This window comes from Amblyomma americanum, chromosome 10, assembly GCF_052857255.1.
Source record: "Amblyomma americanum isolate KBUSLIRL-KWMA chromosome 10, ASM5285725v1, whole genome shotgun sequence".
In the NCBI taxonomy this organism is placed as follows: domain Eukaryota; kingdom Metazoa; phylum Arthropoda; class Arachnida; order Ixodida; family Ixodidae; genus Amblyomma; species Amblyomma americanum.
In genome coordinates, this window is record NC_135506.1 from 86,876,004 (window position 1) to 86,891,851 (window position 15,848).

The 15,848-nt window shown below is 44.1% G+C and overlaps 1 protein-coding gene across 1 annotated transcript in view; it reads left to right on the forward strand.

The window, feature by feature from the left end:
• Positions 1 to 981: 981 nt before the first annotated feature.
• Eogt (EGF-domain O-GlcNAc transferase) overlaps positions 982 to 15,848 on the forward strand; it is a 160,429-nt gene continuing 145,562 nt past the window's right edge. The window contains exon 1 of the mRNA XM_077641228.1: positions 982 to 1,165. Within this exon, the coding sequence (XP_077497354.1) occupies positions 1,150 to 1,165 (16 nt within the window). The 5' untranslated portion in view covers positions 982 to 1,149. The remainder of the gene's footprint in view (positions 1,166 to 15,848) is intronic.

The window sequence follows — 15,848 nt, forward strand, 5'->3', positions numbered from 1 at the left end:
ATATTTGTATTCAGCTCCTGTGGGTATCTCGCCTTGTAAGCACCTGGTGAATTGTATTGTTGTAAATCATCAGGCCTGACTTAATGCGCTAAAACTGAAACTTGGAGTTTCTCCTTCGTCTCCACAACAATTAACTAGAGTTTGCAAATCTTCCTGAATATCTGCTACCAGCTAGCACAATATCGTCCACATACATTAAACCAGGGATCCGTTACTCACCGACCTTTTCGCCTAATCTGTACGACAGATTATAGCCTAGATTACTTTCTTGTAGCCTTCTTTCCATGTTTATCATGTAAAGCATGAACAGCAGCGGTAATAGAGGACAATCTTGTCGTAGTCCTTTCGAGTACCTCGATCGACAGTTGTCGTACTTCTTTTTCATTCTCATGTAATTTCAACTTTATTATCTCGGCATATTTCCTTTAGAAATTCAATTATCTCATAGGCGATAACTCAGTCTGTATGTTCCACAGGTGTTCACCGCGCCGCGGCAACCGCATTGAAAGTCTGAAGGGGAGAGAGCCGCTTTTGCCACTACAAAACCTTTGCTCCGCATGTGGACACTTGTCCAACGTTAACAGCAGCCTTAGCCCCCGTTAACACTGCACCCTACCTTTTTTTTCTTCGTGTTTCGTTTCATTTCTTATTTTTTTCTGGCCCTGGCGCAGCCCTCCACCTCATAGAGTTTCTAATGAAACTTTACAAGTTTACAGCCACCGGTCATCATCGCCATCATCATCGCCAATAGCACACGAAGCCAAGAGCGCGTGTTTTGCGCACATTTTTCCCTGGTGCTACCTCATAGAAAAGAATACTATATCTACTCACAGAGCACGAAAACAATTTGCAAATTTTGATGGCAACGTCTGTTTTGTTAAGAACGTTAGTTTTGGTCATGATAGGAGGCGCAGTATTTAGAACAAAATAGCCATGAATGATTTGCAGTCTGTCAACAGGGCACCTGTCAAGTGGAGAAGCAGACAGCACAGGAAGCATGAAACATGCGTGGGATTCACCGGCAAATTGACCGGCATGTGAGGTGCAGGCGGCCGAAAAAAAAGTTCCTTTCATTGTGGAGCCCCTTTCTCTTATCACGAAATGAAGTGTATGAGCAAGATCAGCTGAGTTTCTCTCCGAGCAACATGCATGCCGTGTACCATGAGTGTTGGATCTCTGTTTCGTAGATTGACAGGTCGGCTTCGAGTTGACAGTTCACGAGGAGACCTTACCTCTCTTTGTTTCGTCAGCTCGAACTCGTTGAATATTGCTCAAGATTTTAGGTCCTGCATACAGGCTGAAGCTTGCGATAACTTTATTGCAGCTGACATCGGCGACATTCAATGCATTTTCTCCCAGAGTGGCGTACGAACTTAAAATGGAAAAGCCAAAAACCTGTTCAGTGCATTGACTCCTGCGAAAGAGATCGCGATAAGCATCAGTATACTGGACTGCTGCAGCTACAGTGAACGAAAAGATCCGTGGCGCAATGTCTCATGTTCGTTCTTAAATTCTTGTTTCCTCATTGCAACTCTTTGTGGTGCCTTGTCATCATATTGTTTCAGCTTTCTGCCACCGCTTACCTTGTGTAGGCGCTTTTATAGAGCAGGGTTCACCTTCAGATTCCTGCATGCGATCGTTGTAGTGCGCGCGCAGTAGAACGAGTCCGATTTGATTCAGGATCGTATGAGGATAGGAGAGAATACTTATTGAGACACGACAGCATGCGCATACCTCACACATCGTTGTCGTATTGTGTGCTCTGTCCCTGCCGTGATTCGTTCGACCACTTTACGCTTTTTTTTTTCATTCGATGTGAAAAAGTAGTCTTGCATAATCGTATTTATATAATATTGCGTCGAGTGATCTTTGTGCCTATGCGTACTGCATGGCCCCCCGCGCAGGCTTTCTCGTGGCCGCTGTGGCCGCGATCGCGGCGTCCGAATCACCGGGGTCCTGCCGTAAGCTGCACGACGCCAGGCTTCCCGACGAGCACATGAGACCATTCTTCCGCAACAGACCGGACGCTGCGCGTAGGTGCCAAGAGGACGCCTCTTGTCCGTACAAGGTGTGCAAATGGGCGAAGGGTGTCAGTGACACAGCTTGGAGAAAGAAATCGCACAGATATGTGTAGTGCTCAAGCATAAAAGGTGCGTTGAATGAAAAAGCTGGATTGCTGTTCCAGATAGCCTCCTTCTAGCTCAGTGCGTTTGCACCATTTGTTGACCAGGACGTAAGCCATGGGGAAAAAGATACATCGAATTTTTTATTTTCATGTAGGTGTAAGACATATGCCAAAAGTAACAGGGTCTAGGGGGTTTCCTTCTCAACTAAACAGTGAAGCCCTTATGGCATCTCTAAAGACCAACAGAAAAGGCGAGGGCAAGCATTGTCCTTACTTTAACCGTGCCACAAGTGCACAAGAAATGGCAGTAGATGCTCGCCTTAAGTTTGCTAATTGCATTATTTTTCGGAGTAAGTGCTGCACGTCTAGATTTAGTTCCACTATCCAAAATTTACTACGGCGATAACACCGGCAGTGCAGTCTAAAATTTCAACTCTATTTTATACAGTGCTAATGCGGGGGCACAACAACTTCGTAAAGTCCTTCAAATGGAATATAAAAATTGCCGCAAATACCGCTTCTTCTGCTTGACAAGTCGAAAAAATAGCCGCAAACCCATGTGTCAGCGCACAGCCGAGAGTATCAATCAGAATTTCTTATTAAAATGCTGACATTCTCATTAAAAATGCAGTAGAGATGCCTTAATTGACTGAAAGTCATGAATAAACCACTTACTACTTTATCAGAAATTGTTACTAACAAAGCTGCATGCTTTTCTACGCGTGGAATAAGCATGACATGGCAGTGCACATTGCTTGGGCGAATGAGTTGTGGCGAACTCAGTAGGTCGCAAATGGTAGTAAGGCTAATGCCATTAAATTTATTTGTGTGACACAGCGCAAAAGCCATCAAAAGTTAAGGCAGTAAGTACTTAACGGCATTAAATTTGTCCATGTGCCGCAGATATTAGAGCTGGAAGGGTGCTATGAGGGCTCTACTCAACAGCTGAGGAACAAGCCCCATTGCCTGATTACTTTGGGCAGAGACTGTACATGCACCCCCGCCCCTTGTAACATTACCATTTCTTAAAAGTTGATGCTCCACTCAACTGGTGCTGTCCTTCATCTTCTCAAGAGAAGTCTATCCATGCTCCTTGTTGCAACTTGTACAGCCGCTGCAGTTTCTGATGATCATCTGACGAGGAATGGCACAAAGTTCAACAGTTTTGACTTGGGGGGGAAGGGGCGGGGGGGACGTAGCTTTTAGCAAAAATTTAATTTCTTGAAGTATACGCAAGAATTTTGGGGGCATAAAAGAAAACAAGAAACTTTCACTGTTTTAACTGTGGAATCCTGTTTTCAATATACATTTTCCCTCTGAATCTTGTGCAATGGCTGCAGAGTTAAGAAAACGTGAAAGAACGCTGGTTCGGCATTTATTTCATTCCTACTGGTGTGTTACATAAAAATCAAGGCATTCTTAGAATATTTTTCACTACGCACAAATTATGGTTTTGAATTTTTGCGATGCAGTGTCCATTGGCTAATCTAAAGTTAGAAGAACAGCAGTTTTAAAAATAAAGAATGCCTTGACCTCCACCAATGGTCCTAGGAGAGCAACAGTAAAGATGAGCTGAAACTAGGTAACAAAGTCATGAAAAAAATCTGCTCCACAAGGCGTAGAAACGCGTAATTGAGAAAAGTGCCCGCTGTTTGTGCATTTCCCTGCAATGCACAGTTGCTGAGTTTCGCGAAACAGTTTATTTTGAGTATACTTCCCGGTTGATTTCAGCTGTGACACTTAAGTACAGCGTAAAATTGAAATATATAAGTGGATACAAGCACGACAAACCAAATTTTTGGCCATTTTATTTAAACTTCAAAATCGCATCCCCCTTAAGTCAGATCTCTTTGCCACTCTTAACTCAGAACTCTTTGCCATTGTAATTGCTCAGTGCAGTGTTGAAAGGGCATCACACACCGTCATCCTGCCACACAATTTTTATTGTTTGCGTACATTACGAGAAAGGATCTTGATGCAGTCTTTTAATCACTCAGGGCCACGGCCTCTACCTTCCTTAGATCAGAGATGTCAGTTTTATGCTAGATTTTTTTTTTAACTTCTAGAGTTCCACACTGAATGACCCTTGCACTATCTATGTACCTCGTTTGCCAGGCTAGACGAGGGCCATTACTGTTAGATTGCATGTATGTTGAAAAGAAGCTGGCAGCCATTGAAACCAAGAAGAGTGCACAGGATTGTAGACATTGTTTAGTGTTTGTTTTAGTATGATGGGACTTTTAAATATAACGCAGCCTATCCCATGTTGTTTAGTAAAGTGTTGATTGGGGTGGGGTATTTGTAGCACAGTGATTTAGATATAAAACAACTTCAGAGAGGCTGCGAACTGGGCGAGTTGGTATTGATTTATATTTGAACAGCGCAATAAAACAACGGGACACAACGAAGAAAGGACACCACAAGCGCTGACTCGCAACTAGATTTTTAATTCACGTCCAAGCATCTTAAATACTAAGAACGCCAAACACAAACAAGAGGGAAAAACCAAACGAAAAACGACACAAAGCTGCTAATCATGCCCACAAAGGTGACAATCAGCACGAGCGCGAGACTACACATATTGGCCGGATAAAAACATCATCTCTTTATCAGTTAGTGTGACAGAAGGATCACTAATGCAGCTATCAGGTTCCAAGCGGATGTGAAACGCCTCCAAAATTTCCCGCGTTAGGCTGTCATTATGTTTTCCTAGGATGACGGTGTTAGACAACAGAGGGGTGCAAGTACCTTCTCTCCAGTGGCGGGCAAGGTTACAAGAAGTCCCATTATCTCGGGCCCTGTGGTGCTCACTAAGACGAGCGTTGATGCAACGTCCTGTCTGGCCAATATAACTCAACCTGCAAGTGCACGGAATCCTGTAGACAACCCCCACATTACAGGGCACAAAAGGGCTCTTATGGTTGGTCTGACAACCCCCAGTCTCTTTCTTCGCGATTGTTGCCTTAGCCTTCTCTTCCACCTGCCTGCAAACACCTCTAAGTTTTTTAGGCGCTGAAAAGACCACATCAACATCGTATCTCGCCGCAACATTCTTCAAACCATGTCCGCATGGTGTGGGACATGGTTTGAAGAATGTTGCGGCAAGATACGATGTTGATGTGGTCTTTTCAGCGCCTAAAAAACTTAGAGGTGTTTGCAGGCAGGTGGAAGAGAAGGCTAAGGCAACAACCGCGAAGAAAAAGACTGGGGGTTGTCATACCAACCATAAGAGCCCTTTTGTGCCCTGTAATGTGGGGGTTGTCTACAGGATTCCGTGCACTTGCGGGTTGAGTTATATTGGCCAGACAGGACGTTGCATCAACGCTCGTCTTAGTGAGCACCACAGGTCCCGAGATAATGGGTCTTCTTGTAACCTTGCCCGCCACTGGAGAGAAGGTACTTGCACCCCTCTGTTGTCTAACACCGTCATCCTAGGAAAACATAATGACAGCCTAACGCGGGAAATTTTGGAGGCGTTTCACATCCGCTTGGAACCTGATAGCTGCATTAGTGATCCTTCTGTCACACTAACTGATAAAGAGATGATGTTTTTATCCGGCCAATATGTGTAGTCTCGCGCTCGTGCTGATTGTCACCTTTTTGGGCATGATTAGCAGCTTTGTGTCGTTTTTCGTTTGGTTTTTCCCTCTTGTTTGTGTTTGGCGTTCTTAGTATTTAAGATGCTTGGACGTGAATTAAAAATCTAGTTGCGAGTCAGCGCTTGTGGTGTCCTTTCTTCGTTGTGTCCCGTTGTTTTATTGCGCTGTTCAAATATGAACTTCAGAGAGGGTAGAACAAAAGACATTCACATTACAGTGGTGGTAACCAAACCCAACACATTCGCATGTCATGTGTTAGGGCCAATTACACTTCGTCTCACAAGTTGTTTCCAGTGCTGTGGAAAGCTGAGCTCTTTTCTCAAATAATGGCCAATGAAGGCAACAAATATTCCTTGAAATATTTGCGCTGCGCTGTGACTATTCCTTGAAAATTATTGCAGTAATTGAAAAGTCACTTCACTATGGTGTTTTTAAAGTACACCGAATGTTTCATTCACTGGTTAAATTAGCAGATAAAGTCTGCACAAACACAGCATTGCAGAGGCCTGCCGGGAAGTGGCATGCCACCATTCGTAAACATGGTGTCTGCCGAGTCAGCTGAGTCTCTTGCACACAGCTGGTGGAGACTGGTGCATTTTCCTTCCCAGTGATGAGCCACCAGTCGTTTGGTGAGGGGCATGGACGGACATGCTTTGCAGTGCATGCCGTTCTGATTGTCTCAGATTGCTACAGCCTTCAACGCATTGTAAACAACTTGTGAGATGGAGTATACGTGACCAGTGGTGGCTGTGTTCTCCCCTTCTGCTTGTGACTGCATTCATATTACATGGAACCTAGCTTTGAAATGGTTAGCCACTGCCAGCCCAGCCATAGCAGCAGTGGGTGTGAAATGTTGTGATGTATTTTATGTGTCAAGCGGAACATGACCTAATGGGGAGGGCAGCAGCCATGCAGAAGGTTTTTTTTATGCTACTTATGGCCGCCAAAACCAAGACGCTCATTGCACTATTGAGCAGACATAATAAGCCCTTGATCCCATTGTTCTATGTTGGAAGGATAAAGCTTGACTGTGAAAAAGACTGTAACTTGGCCCCTTTCTAATGTCAGGAATTAAAAAGTTGAGGGGTCAGAGCCTGTGATTTGGTTTCTGAGCTTTTCGCCAAGGCAGTCTTTGTGTCAAGAACAGCCTGGACCACAGTTCCACTCATGTCAGCCTGGAGGCATCCAAAGCCAAAAGTTGATTAGTAATGGTCTTTCCATTGCCTTTCGTAAATAATTGTAGAGCACTATGGTCTGCTGCATTAGGGAAATGCGAATGCATTTGCATTTGAACATCAACAACATTCTTTTTCTAACATCATTACACATCCCCAACACATTTTCCCTTCGTACGCACCACATGTTAACTTCATGCCCGTCTAACATGCTTGAACCAACGACCCTTCGCGGTGCATGCGTTGTGTGCCTGGATCACAGAGGGCCTAGGTTCTAACTGCAATTCCCGCAAATTTCATTTTTCGAATCGCAATTTTCGTGCGGATGCTCTGTGATGGCATGCTCTGCCGATGTCCTCTGCCCACGTGCTCATCTGAAAGGTCCTTGAGGCAAGAAATAAGAAATGAGCTTTTCAAAAAGAAATTCAAATGAGCTTTTGTGTCTTGGAATCCGTGTTAGTGGAAATCTAACCTGTCTCCCAGCATTTCTCTTTGGGTGCCCCAAAAGTAGCTGAATGCATACTGTGCAACAGCTTTTCCTGGCAATACAGGGAAGGCTACAGGGATGGAGCATCCGTTGCTGTGTCACTCCGTCGGATAGTTCTGCTGCACGATGGTGCACCTGGCCCCGTGGTGCCTTGCTCTCTCCGTGGCACCTTCAGTTCATCATTGGTGCAGCTGGCAACATCTATGGAAGCTTCTTGTAGCAAGTCTGGCCTAGCATATTCATTGTAATTGAGAAAGCCATTTTTTTTCTTGACCTTCTAAATGTTGAAAGTTGGCAGTTATGCTTTAAATATGCCTCAAATAATGCATATTCGGAGCACATCATGTCTTAAAAGAAAATTAAGAACTGCAACTGTGGACTATATCCAACTGCGCAGAAAGAAAAGGCACGTTCAGCTCCATAACTTCCGCTCCACTGCCAGATGAAGTTGTCATGGAGTATAGTTGAGCCGGACTGTGTGCAGGAGAATGCATTCATTGGTAGCATGTTCACAGAGCTCGGTATTCTTTCAAGATTTGACATTTAGGGCAGCCGTGATTGGCTTCTGTCCACTGCTTTTGCTGGTGGCATACCAGGTAGAGAATTCGGCTCAGGCTTGCTTCGTTGCTCTGAAATTTCCTGCAGCACCGCATCAATGGCACGAGTTGCTGGGGGTACGAAGTGGACTGCTCGGTGCGAGACAGGTACAGCTCCACCAAGTGCCCCGAAGATTCTGCTGGCTGGTGAGTTTGTCTGACATTGCTCTGTCTTTCTTTCTTTCGGCTAGGTTGTGGTCCTCACTTCAATGCACTAAAAGCAGTGGCTACCCCAAAGGGGGTGCCCGAGGGCTTCACCGAATGCTGAATGCATGCTTACGCGACTTTGAAACGACAAAAATTGGCCAAAAGCTTATTTTTTGATAGTGGTCGTATCTGCTTGTATGCCTTGTTTTTTATGCTGTCTTGAAGTTTCATAGTTGACATTGATCGTGATGTACTCTAAAAAATTTGTTCCATGAACCTTGTTGGCTGTGCGCTGCTGGAAAACACTCGGAGTGTTTTCCTCCATTGTGGTTTCCTTACTAGGTACTCAACTTGCGGAGCAGATTTCTGTGTGATTGTTTGATCTATTTTAACCCCGTATGTTTTGTTGCACTCCACTGGCCATAATGCAGGTCAGGAATGCTTTGTTTTTAAAATTCATGATTTTTAAATTGATGGCATGAAATTTTCTTCCTACTCTATAAATGTCAACGGTACAGCACTGCAAAAAAAATTCAAAACTAAATTTTGTGCTTTTAAAATAAAAATTACAAGAATGTCTCGAACTTTATCACTCCAGTAATAAAATGACGAATGTTTAACCAGCTTTCTGGCACAATTTCCTAACTCTGCAGCCTTTCCATAACATTCAGAGGAAAATTATGTATTAGTAAGCCATTTTCCACTCATATAACAGGAAATTTTTTAGACTAGTCGTAAACTGTTTTCTAATATGCTCAAAAAATTTGATCTAAATACCACGAATAAATAAAAAATTCTAGGTGGTATTGCAATGCCAGGTCTGGTATTGCAACACAACCGTGCATTTCATAGGTGAGGTAGATCAAATTAACTGGGGCAATATTAAGTGGCCTTATTTTTCTGTGCTCGAGTGAGACAACCCTGTTCCTAGTCTCAGTTAGTTCCTCGTGTCCTTTGTTTCTGCAAATATTATAGCCACACCCCACAAATTTGCTCAGTTGCCTCCACTGGTTCCCAGAGGGTCACTGGTATATGCCTGGCTCTGAAGCACTGCACTAGTGCTTGGAATATTTTATCCTTGACAATCTCTTGTGACCTCTGATGCTGATCTGTCTCAGGCTTCTGCGGTCTGCTCAGCACCACTAGAATCTGCGTCTTGTGCTGCCATTTTAATTTCCAGATGCACACTGTGTTGTGACAATGACGTGGCAAGGCTTACGCGGTCACGTTCGATATTTTTACTTTTAAATTACAAAAGTTTAGCTTTTGGCTATATTTCAGTGGAGGCGAAATACAATAACGCCTAATAAGGTAGAACGTTCGGCCAATTCGTGTAGCGACATGTTTAAAAAGCTGTGCGCAGAATAACATAGGACGTGAGGGAGAAACACGCACACCGAAACGAGCGCTCGTGAGTGTGTGCGCGTTTTTCCCTCCCGTCCTGTGTTATTCTGCGCAAAGCTTTTTTTTAAAAGAATAACGCCTGTGTTCTGTGTAGTGTCGGCGCACGGTAGCGCTCACCAATACCTTCAAGGATGCATTTTGAACTAGCCCCAGTTTTAGCTCTTTTGGCGTTGAAGAACCCCAGGTAGTCTACATTAGTCCGGAGCCGTCCACTGCGGCGTCCCTCAAGGCCCATGCATTGCTTTGGGATGTTAAACCCCAAAGTTAATATCTTGTTTTCTTTCACTTTTAGTCTTGTCTCTGGTTTTGTCTTTGTTTCCTCTGTGCAGCAGGTTTTTACTTGGGGCTGTTTTAACATTAGAGCAATAAGGCTTGCATTTGGCAGAAAATCCAGTATCGGCATTGTCACCATTGTGAACAAAAAAGCAGGTGGCATGTTACATGACCTTGTGACAGCACCACAACCTGCCCCGCAGATGGTGAGAAAACTGCCCACCGTGGCAGGTGGCTACTGATTAGTTGCAAGAGATTGCTCAGGAAGAGCAACCTGGATCTCACAAGCCCCACCGGCCGGGGAAGTTGCGCATCACTCAACCAATGCGCCATTGCACCAGTAGTGCTATGAGGACTCCCCGCAATCGGCAAATGTAAAGCAGGGAATGATCGTGTCTGTGAAATATTACGGAAAAGAGGACCTCAGGGCGCTGAAGGGAGCCACTAACGTTATTATGTCGTACCCTCAAGGCAGAACTTAGGTGTCCCCTTAAGTTTTTTCGTCTCTTTTAACGTTAAGCGTGCGTTGTGCAGAAAATCAATTGTCATTGCCGTCAGAGTCTTCAGAGTTGTCAGCGAAAAATCCACGGAGAAGCAACCTAAGCGGGCCAATTAGGTCACTCGACCTTGTGGTGTCATCACAACTTGCTCGCTGCATTGTGAGCAAACTGACTGGTCGCAAGAGATTGCTCGGGAAGAGCATCCTGGGTCACACAAGCCCCACTAGTGGCAGCACCTGCTATCACAGGTCAGTGATGTATTGCTTAACGACAACACCACTGCACCAGGAGTGATATGCGGACTCTCAGGGATCTATGAATGTAAATCCGAGAATGACCAATTCCGCATGCAGTTGAACCTCATTACATTAGAACCCCTCTGTAGTCAAGTCACTAGGACCAGCAGAAATCTTTACTATATAGGGTCTTTACTATATCAGTTGTTGGTGATGGCATGGCTGTGAGGGTGCTCTCTGGCTACTGACTAAATACAAAGTGTTGGCTTATGGAAAAAAACACTCGGAAATACCTTCCATCCTGCACTTATCGACCCTTTATATGATATTTATTTTCAGTTGTCACATTTTATCTTATCACGTATCTTGTGGAGGTACTGCATTTGCTTATTCTCAACTATTGCACAGATGCAATAGCTAAGAAACGTGCACGGCACAGTCAAGCGCCACAAAAGCGCCTGCGCAGTGCCGCACTGACGCACTGCGAACGTTTGTCTTTTGTTGAACTAGCATGCTACTGCTTGCATGTTTTCATTCTCTCCCTGTGGTGTTTCCTTTTTTTTTGTCTAACGCACTCAAGTCAGCTGCTAAATTGCAAGAAATTCCAGATGAGTGCTGCACTATGCATCTGAAGGGAATAGTGGCTTGTTGTCAATTCCTCATTCAGGCTCAATTTTTTTTCTATGGATCAGCAGGGCAAACTTTGTTCGCTTTTCTCACTAATATTGAGAAGTCCACTCTACAAAACATTGGTGTTGTCCCAGAAAATACACCACAAGTTCTGTCTCTGCATGCCACCTCCTTTGATGTCTTTGAGCTTATTCTGATTTGCACGCCATAAGTAAGTGCACTGAACCAAAATAAAATTGTTTTCGAATGTCACCACCAATGGTACCTTGACCGAACCAACACTGTGTCACCCTTGGCCATTCCCCTCCCCGCCGTTACCGTGCAGTGTGCTGGGGAAAAGAGAAAAGCAGAAGTTGCCTGAAATATACTACATATTCTTATGTTCTGGTACAAAAGCCCTTTGCTCGTGACGAAGGATGCTTCTAGCTTTGAGCATCTACAATAGGGTTTGATTGCTTGAATTTGGAGCGAGCATGTTTGTATGCCAGCTTGTGCCAAGGTGATGTTATGGGACTGCTAAGTACCGGACTCCGACAAACGTTTAACACAATATTGTTGCACTTCTTAAGTTACATTTTAATAGTCCATTTCAATTGTTCAACGAGCCACAATATAGCACTAAAAGCATTATTTCTGTCACTTAGCCAATGCAACTCGTTTTGTGGTTCATACAGTGTTGTCACTTCAGAAGAAAAGCCACATTATGGTGCAGTTTGATCTCACTTGGTGCACACTGTGAATCCAAGACTCCATTTTGACATTGGTGAGATATTTGTGCATGTACAGTTTTTTTTTTGAAGCCCTGCTTCACTGATGCAGCTGATTACGCCTATATAAAAAAAGCGATGCGGTTTGAAATGATGATTTCGTAATGTTTCTTCTCTGTGGGTCAGTGGAGCAAAAGCATGCAGCAGTTCCAACAGCGACCTTATTGTCTTTCTCTCTCAGGGTTTCAAACAAGCAACAGCAGGAGGACCTGTTCTTAAACCAGGGCGACTTCGGCTTCATTCGTGAGCGCAAGAAGACCCTCAGCATTCTGTGCCGACCGCACGTTCCGTGAGAGGCTGCGTCTCCCTTGGACACACTTCATTGAAAGTATGAGATACTTTAATAAGTGGAGGCATCTGCAGAGGCGAAACCTATGTGGAAAGATTAAGAAGCCATTTAATGTTACTTTTATCTTGCTGTTGCAATGAGCATTTCATCCATAGTGATTAATTGCGTCGCTAAGTCAATTACATTGAAGAAGACTCTAGCAGTCCGGTAAAATTAGAAGTTCTGATCTAGGTTTGTTTCTTCTCGTAGTGATATCAGCATGTGGCCTTAATAAGTGTCATGTTTTGTATAGCGGTGTGTGAATATTCTTAAACTTCGAATACTGAATCGAATATCCCCGTATTTGACTACTCAAACGAATCAAATAGCATGTGCCCAAAATTATTCGAAACAAATTTAATGGGCCCTCAATTTATCGAATACTTTTCGAATAATTGGCACGAAATTCGAACAAGGCGTGCGGTATTTTTCTTTTATCACTATTCCATAAACAGGAACCGTACATGCCACATTACCATGCTGCCAGTATCGGTATGCACGGAATGGAGGGTTCAGCACCATGGTGCGGTCCATTTGTGTGGCGGCATTCGTAATCCTCACATATGGCCTCAGAGATTGGGTAACATGGCAGGTCCCAAGCAGGCTCAGTAAACTTGCTCTTTTAGCCTGCCCTCGGAGGCCATACCTGGTATGTAAGTTCTCGCCCGTCTCATGCACTGAGATGTGGTGCTAGTTTATTATCTTCCGTTATCAGCAGCAACAGGTACTTTTCCTATGCTCATAACATGACAATGATAAAGTTAATACCCTGACTTCATGCTACCCGCCAAGTGGAGATCAGTATTGTGTCTTTTAACAGATATAGCTACAACTGCGAAAATAGCGCTTCGCGGTTCCTCACTTTGGTCATTCAGTAGTTGCACAAGTAGTGAATATTTGTCGAAATATTCAATCTGTATTCAATTTAGTTATCTCACTAATTGATCTGTACTCGATTTGGTTCTCAGCTAAACTGTTCATACTCGATTTGGTAGCAAGGTTACACTACTCGTATTCTATTCAGTTTGGAAAAGGTACTACTCGCTCGCCGCTAGTTTTAATAATAATAATATTAATAATAATAATAATAATAATAATAATAATTGATTTTGAGGTAAAGGAAATGGCGCAGTATCTGTCTCATATATCGTTGGACACCTGAACTGCGCCGTAAGGGAAGGGATAAGGGAGGGAGTGAAATAAGAAATGAAGAAAGAGGTGCCGTAGTGGAGGGCTCCGGAATAATTTCGACCACCTCGGGATCTTTAACGTGCACTGACATCGCACAGCACACGGGCGCCTTAGCGTTTTTCCTCCATAAAAACGCAGCCGCCGCGCTAATTTTGTGTTCTCTTAATTTTGTGCAGTATAACCTGTAAACAAAACTCGTATGCAGCAGTGAACTTCTGAAGTGCTAACGTAATACAGAACATCTTGGGGCTGCCTAGCGGCTGAAACACACTCTGGCAGAGGCCAGGCAGCTCCAGACATCGGAGATGACATGTAAACATTCTGTTTATTGTGGACGTCCCCAAATAAATTACATCATAGCAGAATGACATGCCAACTGCCACTTTTCATTTATTTCCTTGGGGAAATGCTTGTATTTCTTGGTAAATTTGGGCTTCGTTTAGGTTTTATCTTGGGCAGTGAGACTAGATGTCCTTGACAAGCTCCATGAACCGACTCTAGTGTTTATTCAGTTTTGGCATTCTAAGTGTTTGCGGAATGGTGTTCAGCTAGACCATTCCATAGACCTGGCTTAGTCTTCAGTGTTCTGCAGTGGCTGATTGACATTTTGACTTGATTGACATTTTCGGTTCTGTTGAGGAACCATCACGCTTCTTATGGGAATGTGTACTTATGTGAGACCGATATTTCTGAAGCTGTAGAACCCGTAATTTTGGACATTCAGACTTAATTAGTCGAGAGTAACCGCCACCACGTTGTGCTCATCCAGAATATTGATGTCGTTAGCACCCTGCCATGTTGTGTGGGCATGGTGAAAGTGTTACTCTGGCTCAAATAAATGCTAATATTATCACTTCCAGAGAGAACATGACGCTGGTCAAAATTATTCTTTTTTTTTGTAGCGATAGCTACATTACGGTAGCATTTTGAGCCTTCAGCGTGGTGGCGCCGCAACGCTGTCACGTGGTTGGTCACGTGGCGTGGAGCAGCTGCTGGCGGCGCGGCGCCGTGGCTAATCGCGTGGATCGTCACGTGACCAAGTTCCACACGGCAAGCTGTAGCTATCAGGTCACTCCAGGTTTAACCAAAGCTAAACCACCGCATATTTTTTTTTTCATGTAGACTTTTTCTCACAAACTTTATGGACTGTTTAATCATTAAGATCATTTTCCGGGTGCTGCAGGGTCCGAAAAAATCAGTAATTGTTATGTGAAGACGTCAGTTACGCGTTTAAGATTTTCATAAACACCACAGGTTGAGCACGTGGTGTTTCCGAAGCAGGCAATTTGTTGCGGTTGAGCTTGATACAGTGTGAAGGGAACATGTTACTGGTGTGTCAGGTGTAATACGTACAAGTCTCTCTTTGCATTCTGGTAGGTTCCACTTCCATGCACTTCATGGTTGCACCTTGCCTTGGCAGCGAGACAAGCGAGCAAATCTTTCGTTTTTTGTTTTTTTTTCCTTTATTTGTTACTTAGAACATGTCTAAGGGGGGGGGGCGAAGCTAAAGGCGTAACAACGCCTGACGGGGCCTCGGCCCCCCAATACAAATTCATCCCCAAAAAAATGAATTACTACAGTTCGGCAAGCAGCATTGCTTATTGCATATCTCCCCACCGCTCCAGGGAGCATCACTGCTAGGACGTGTTCGTCACATGGAACTCTGTCGAGCCAAGAACATCCGTCTCGACTTTCAGCGGTTGCTTCACATGAATGGACCAGTCAAGAGAGTCCCCCGAGGTGCACAGAAATATGATTGTCCAGCCCTCTTTAATGAGCAGTAGGTGAACGTTTGAATATGCTTTAGGTGTTGAGTGAATATGCAATGCAATGTTTACCACCGTAAAAGGTTTGAAGAAAAGGGCAAGATGATGAATATTTTCTGCCTCTTCAGCAGCTGATGTTTTGTTTTTATTGCATATTGCGGAGTTTGGCTTTGTTTCCTGCTGCAGTCTCTGTACATTTCTGCACCGAACCTGGCTCTTGCGGGTCTTTTCTTTCAAGCTGTTTTTCTTTCTGCGATAAGGATTGTAGGGCAGAGTTTCTCAAATGGGGTTGGTTCTACAGCACCCTTGGCTTTGTTGGGGTGCTTTCTGTGTTTCCCGAGCACCTAAAGCTGAGCATGCCTCAACCCCAACCTTTCCTTTCATCCAGACTACCTTGGGATTAGCCGTACATTAATTGCACATAGGCAACTTTTTCACTGTGCAACCAGTCACTGGAAATTGAACTTGGCTATTATTTTAGGGGTCATGTGTCTGCATAGTCTAATCTGCAAGCATGTCAGGCAGGAAGACATTGAAGCAAAAACACACAGGGTTCTCCAGCATCATTTGAGAGCCAGTGGGGATTTGGAAACCCATGTGGTGCGAAATACGGCTAGGGGCACA